The 6,922-nt window shown below is 43.1% G+C and overlaps 1 protein-coding gene across 1 annotated transcript; it reads left to right on the top strand.

The window, feature by feature from the left end:
• The first annotated feature begins 692 nt into the window (after nt 1-692).
• On the top strand, nt 693-2,315 carry LOC125543232 (lecithin-cholesterol acyltransferase-like 1). Its single transcript, XM_048706548.1, has 2 exons — nt 693-1,140; nt 1,284-2,315. The coding sequence occupies exons 1-2, from the start codon at nt 719-721 to the stop codon at nt 2,188-2,190; spliced, it is 1,329 nt and encodes a 442-aa protein (XP_048562505.1). The 5' UTR covers nt 693-718; the 3' UTR covers nt 2,191-2,315.
• Nucleotides 2,316-6,922: the final 4,607 nt, after the last annotated feature.

Here is a 6,922-nt window from a genome sequence, read left to right as displayed (position 1 = left end):
GCATAGCCCGACTTTGCCCATCTGCTTATCATCTAGCATTCTAAGGACTACTATTCAAGCTCTGTTATAGGATGAAACCTTCCTCTGTTTTTTGACGATGCTATCTGTTGCTTTTGAACAGCTACCACCTATGCTTTTACCTATATAACCTCTGCTTCTGTTCCTCATCGATCTATTAATATGCATAATGCCACCTTTATTTATACTTATCTGTTTTTACTACTTTCTCTGTTTCAAACATTGAGTACTCACCAGGAACAACAAATATGCTAAGCAAGGAAGAGGCATGCTCTACCTGGCAGCGTCCACCTTCCACTCAAGGGATATAGCACTATCATTTAGCATAGAGAAACAATAATCACGAACAGAAACAATAACTAGCAGTAAGTACTCATTATTTCGATCTGTGACTAAGTTTTCGTATCACCACTCTTACAATATTTGGCTTGCTGTCGGCCTTTGTGCCATTGGCGTAACGGGTCATCTAGTTAGAACAAAGAGTGAGGTGCAAAACTAAATAAATCAAGATATTTTATGACCTCCAAATATATAAGTAACAGCCCGTGCATGATTGATTTTCTAGCTGTAGGAGTACGAAGTACACGTGTCCGCGTTAAGATTGAACGCACATTCTCGGATCAGGCTCCACTGCCCAACACTATATATAAATGACCCGCATCTAACAACCGTGTACTAACAGGGTTGTTGTAGTGCAGCCATGGCCATGAAAGCACAGTTCCTTCGGTTGCTACCGCTGCTGCTCCTTCTCCTTCCGCCTCCCCTCCGCAATTACCTCTTCACGGATGACGGCGCCCTCGGCGACAGTGCCAGCAAGGGCCAGCTCCATGTCTACCACCCGATAATCTTATTCCCCGGTATAAGCTGCCCCAACCTGGATGCACGGCTCACCGACGACTACACCCCATCGCTGCCGCGCTGCGGTGCGTTCAAGGGGAAGGGGTGGTTCCCGCTCTGGAACAACACCCAGGACGTTCTTGACCATGACTACCTGCCGTGCATACAAGAGCAGATGAGCCTCGTGTACGACCCCGTCCTCAACGAGTTCCGAAACCAGCCCGGTGTCGAGACACGTGTGCCGGACTTCGGCTCCTCCTACAGTTTCACCTCAAAGGTCAAACTGTAAGTTGATATGCAAGTTATCCCTTGATCAGCAACTAATTCCTTTACTACATGTACTTGGTATGTATATATTGTTTCTTCCTGTGTACTCTGAGAGTTCTTGATCTGGAAATTGGCCTTATGTTAATATATATGTTCGCCAGGGGTAACCTTGACATGTTTTGCATGTTGAAACTCCGCAAAGCGCTGGAGGCAGTAGGGTATCGCGACAGAGATACCCTTTTTGGAGCTCCTTACGACATACGTCACGCTCCACTTTCACCCGGCCAGCCATCTCGTGTGTACACCGACTACTTCGCCCGTGTGAAGGATCTGGTGCATCATGCAAGCAAGAAGAATGGAAACAAGCCCATCATCCTGCTCGGGCACAGCTTTGGTGGCAAGGCTGTCCTTGACTTTGTCAATTTGACTCCACTTCCATGGAGGAAAAAATTCATCAAACACGTTGTCCTAATCGCGCCCACACCTCCTACGGGATTTTTGGAGGTGCTCAGGAACCTCGCCTCGGGGCCTTCAGTCATTCGTGTACCGGCGGTGCCGTGGCTGGGTTTGAGGCCAATGTGGAGAACTTTTCCGACTTCCCTTACATCTTTCCCGTCCCATAGGGTTTTTGGTCACCAGCCACTTGTAGTCACCAAACATAGGAACTACTCGGCGTATGACTACACGGATTTTCTTACAGCACTTGGTATCAGCACTGACATCATAAAACAGGTTCTTCCGATGAAACTAACGGTTCATGCTCCAATGGTGCCAACAACATACCTCAGTGGTGTCGGTATCCAAACCCCAGACCGGGCAGTATACTGGGATAGTAACTTCGATGTGCAGCCAGACTATGTGTATGGTGATGGTGACCTTGTTATCAACAAAGTTAGCTTGTTGGCATTCGTGAAAGAAATGAGCAAGCAACAACAACTGAGTAACATACACTTCAAGTTCGTCAAGATTGTTAATGTTACCCACTCTAATATTGTTTTCCTGGAACGTCCGCTCAGGATAGTTATGGCTGAAATTCTGGAAGCAAATAGTAGAAGAGACATCATGTGATACTTTTATGTTTTTGTTCATAGTAAGAACGTTTTATTCTCGCTAGAGAATTTGGCATTTTTGTGGAATAAAACTATTATGTAAGGATTTTTTAAAAGTTGAATGAGATTCCAAGATCTCACTAGTATACAACAAGTCTTTTATCACACCTCGTCGCCCATGGTTAGGTTAGAAACCATGTGCAATTTATACAACATACAAGGTCCCTACAACTTGAACATGTGCGATGAGCTAGGCCAAAAAATGATCGTTTGTGGTCTGATGCACATCGCTGTCATTCAAGCCTGATAGACCGTCTGCAGTGTGAATGTCCACATAAGTCACAGTTCCTACTTTGATAAATGCATGTTTACAACGTGCATGTCACTCCACACTGTTGCATATGTGGTCTTACCGGACACTTTCGGTTGATGGTTCAGCGGTGCTGTGCAGTAACTGTTTGAAATGGAGCACGAGTCCGGTGATGGGCTTTTATTTTGTGCTGTTCATTAGCTTTCCCGAGTTTTTACCCTCGGGAAACCGTTTCATTTCCGCAGTTTCTATCCTCCATTAAATGATTTTTACCCAATACAAACATTTGCCGAGTGCCATAAAAAACACTCAGCAAACATACCGCCGAGTGCACGATGAAAAACACTTGCAAAAGCTCGCTTTGCATGAAGGGTGTATGTTGAACGAGGTTTGTCGAATGTCTTTTGCTTTTTGGCAAGTGTACTTGGCAGTAGGCAAACAAACATTTTCCAGTAGTGACAACATATCACCACCATGATGGAGCAAATGTGGAAATGGCCTTTGGCATGATTTTCATCATACTATTATTTTGACTACTAAAAAAAGTCATTTTACAGAATTTAAAACCGTCATCATAGATGATATTTCGATCCTTTATGAGTTCATTCGACAGTGGCAATAGGGTTGGATAAAAAATTGGGAGGCAGTAGCAAAAACCGTATGGCATTGATGTGTCATTGATTATCAATGGACAAACATTTCTAAGGGCACTGAGCAATGGGTACGCTCACTCGACGGCCTTCAAAGCTGAGCTATTTGGCACCATGTGGTTGAGCCAACAACATCATTTATCGCCATATAAGGCATAGCACCCACGAAAAAATCTGAAAAAAAGTCTATACATAGCTCCACATAGCTCTTTATTTTTTTTCAGCGAAAATACTATTTTCACACATTGAAAAAATCTGAAAAAAAGTCTATACATACATGTGTATTTGTATTATACACGTATGAAATTTCATGAACATATATGTTTTCATGTAGTGTATATGAAAAAGATAAATACACAGATTAATATAGGCTATATCTTTGTTGTTTTTATGTCAGATATTTATCTTTTTTGTGTAGCACGCAAATAACTGAATTACATGATAAAACTTTTGACCTACTTGACAAACATGCATATGTATTTGTATAAAAAAATTGATATTTTTTGAAACTTTTAAGTATATTTTGAATTTTTTTTGGCAAAACGGGCTCAATGGAGCCCGGCCTCTGCAACGCCGCACTCATAGCACCCACAACGTTTACACTTGTGTTTCTTTTGCCTGGAGATGACGAACTTGAAGACTCTAAAGTTTAGATGCTTCTAGATCTCCTTGCTGCTGTGGTTTTCTTTGAAATAGACTGACTGGAATGTATGTGTGTCCAAAAGTTATGAGATAATGTGTCGGTATATCTAGTATATTTTAGCTTCTGCTAAAATGTACAGATGCCCAGAGTTAAAAAAAATGTGCATTCCCCACAAAAAAACAAAAAGGAAAGGTGCATTGACTTCTTTGTTGGAGAGAAGAATTTCAAGATGGCTGTCTTAACAAAGATTTTTACGAGGTTGAGACAGAAATTCCCATGCGTTATTGCTGAATTAGAGAGAGAAGGTTAGGGTAAAAAATAGTATAGGAGACATCTTTGTGAAGAAAAATATGCCCTAGAGGAAATAATAAAATTGTTGTTTTATATTTCCTTGTATGATGATAAATGTTTATTATTGATGCTAGAATTGTATTAACCGGAAACTTGATACATGTGTGGATACACAGACAAAACACCGCGTCCCTAGTAAGCCTCTACTAGACTAGCTCGTTAATCAAAGATGATTAACTTTCCTAACCATAGACATGTGTTGTCATTTGATGAACGGGATCACATCATTAGTAGAATGATGTGATGGACAAGACCCATCCATTAGCTTAGCATAATGATCGTTCAGTTTATTGCTATAGCTTTCTTCATGTCATATACATATTCCTTTGACTATGAGATTATGCAACTCCCGGATACCGGAGGAACACCTTGTGTGCTATCAAACTTCACAACGTAACTGGGTGATTATAAAGATGCTCTACAGGTGTCTCCCAAGGTGTTTGTTGGTTGGCATAGATCGAGATTAGGATTTGTCACTCTGAGTATCGGAGAGGTATCTCTGGGCCCTCTCGGTAATGCACATCATGATAAGCCTTGCAAGAAATGTGACTAATGAGTTAGTTGCGGGATGATGCATTACAAAACGAGTAAAGAAACTTTTTGGTAACGAGATTGAACTAGGTATGAGGATACTGATGATCGAATCTCGGGCAAGTAACATATCGATGACAAAGGGAATAACGTATGTTGTCATTACGGTTTGACCGATAAAGATCTTCGTAGAATATATAGGAACCAATATGAGCATCCAGGTTTCGCTGTTGGTTATTGATCGGAGATGTCTCTCGGTCATGTCTACATAATTCTCGAACCCGTAGGGTCCGCACGCTTAATGTTCGATGACGATTTGTATTATGAGTTATGTGTTTTGGTGACCGGAGATTGTTCAGAGTCCCGGATGAGATCACGGACATGACGTGGAGTCTCTAAATGGTCAAGAGGTAAAGATTGATATATTGGATGATAGTATTCGGACACCGAAATGGTTTCGGAATGGTTTGGGTATTTTTTAGAGTACCAAGAGGTTACCGGAACCCCCCGGGGAAGTATTGGGCCTACATGGGCCATAGGGGAGAGGGGAGGCAGCCCACAAGGGGTGGCTGCACCCCCCTCCCATAGGGAGTCCGAATTGGACTAGGGGAGGGGGCGCGCCCCCCTTTCCTTCTCCTCTTCCCTCTCCCTTCCCCCTTTTCCCCCTCCATGAGAAGGAATAAGAGGGGGGCCGAATCCTACTTAGGACCGGGAGTCCTAGTAGGACTCCTCCCTCCTGGTGCTCCCCCTAGGGACGGCCTCCTCCCTCTCCCTCCTTTATATACATGAGCAGGGCACCCCTTGGAGACACACCAATTGTTCCAAGCCGTGTGCGGCGTCTCCCTCGACGGTTTACTCCTTCGGTCGTATTCACGTAGTGCTTAGGCGAAGCCCTGCGTGGATCACATCACCATCACCGTCACCATGCCGTCGTGCTGATGAAACTCTCCCTCGACCCTCTGCTGGATCAAGAGTTCAAGGGACGTCATCGAGCTGAACGAGTGCTGAACTCGGAGGTGTCGTACGTTCGGTACTTCATCGGTTGAATCGAGAAGATGTTCGACTACATCAACCACGTTAAACTAATGCTTCCGCTTTCGGTCTAGGGGTACATGGACACACTCTCCCCCTCTCGTTGCTATGCATATCCTAGATAAATCTTGCGTGATCGTAGGATTTTTTTTGAAATTGCATGCTACGTTCCCCAACAATGGCATCCGAGCCAGGTCTATGCGTAGATGATATGCACGAGTAGAACACAAAGTGTTGTGGGTGATAATAGTCATACTGCTTACCACCAACGTCTTACTTTGATTCGGTGGTATTGTTGGATGAAGAGGCCTGGACCAACCTTACATGACCACGTTCATAAGACCGGTTCCACCGACAGACATGCAACCAGTTTTGCAAAAGGTGGCTGGCGGCTGTCTGTTTCTCGAACTTTAGTTGAATCGAGTTTGACTACGCCTGGTCCTTGTTTAAGGTTAAAACATCGCACTTGACGAAAAATCGTTGTGGTTTTGATGCCTAGGTAAGAATGGTTCTTTCTAGAAGCCCATAGCGTCATGTAAAACTTGCAACAACAAAATAGAGGGCGGCTAACTTGTTTTTATAGGGCATGTTGTGATGTGATATGGTCAAGACATGATGTGATATAAGTTACTGTATGAGATGATCATGTTTTATAAAAGTTATCGGCAACTGGCAGGAGCCTTATTGTTGTTGCTTTATTGTATGAAATGCAAACACCATGTAATTGCTTTACTTTATCACTATGCATTAGCGATAGTTGTAGAAGCAATAGTTGGCGAGACGGCCATGATGCTACAATGGAGATCAATGTGTCAAGCCGGTGACGATGGAGATCATGACGGTGCTTTGGACATGGAGATCAAAGGCACAAGATGATGATGGCTATATCATGTCACATATTTCGATTGCATGTGATGTTTATCTTTATGCATCTTATTTTTCTTAGTACGACGGTAGCATTATAAGATGATCCCTCACTAAATTTCAAGGTATAAGTGTTCTCCCTGAGTATGCACCGTTGCGATAGTTCATCATGCCAAGATACCACGTGATGATCGGGTGTGATAAGCTCTACGTTCATATACAACGGTTGCAAGACAGTTTTGCACGTGCATAATACTTAGGTTAAACTTGACTAGCCTAGCATGTACAGACATTGCCTCGGAACACTGAGACCGAAAGGTCGAACGTGAATCATATAGTAGATATGATCAACATAGAGATGTTCACCATT

This window comes from Triticum urartu, chromosome 1, assembly GCF_003073215.2.
Source record: "Triticum urartu cultivar G1812 chromosome 1, Tu2.1, whole genome shotgun sequence".
Lineage (NCBI taxonomy): Eukaryota > Viridiplantae > Streptophyta > Magnoliopsida > Poales > Poaceae > Triticum > Triticum urartu.
Note: the sequence above shows the minus strand (reverse complement) of the source record. Positions and strands in the feature narration are given on the sequence as shown.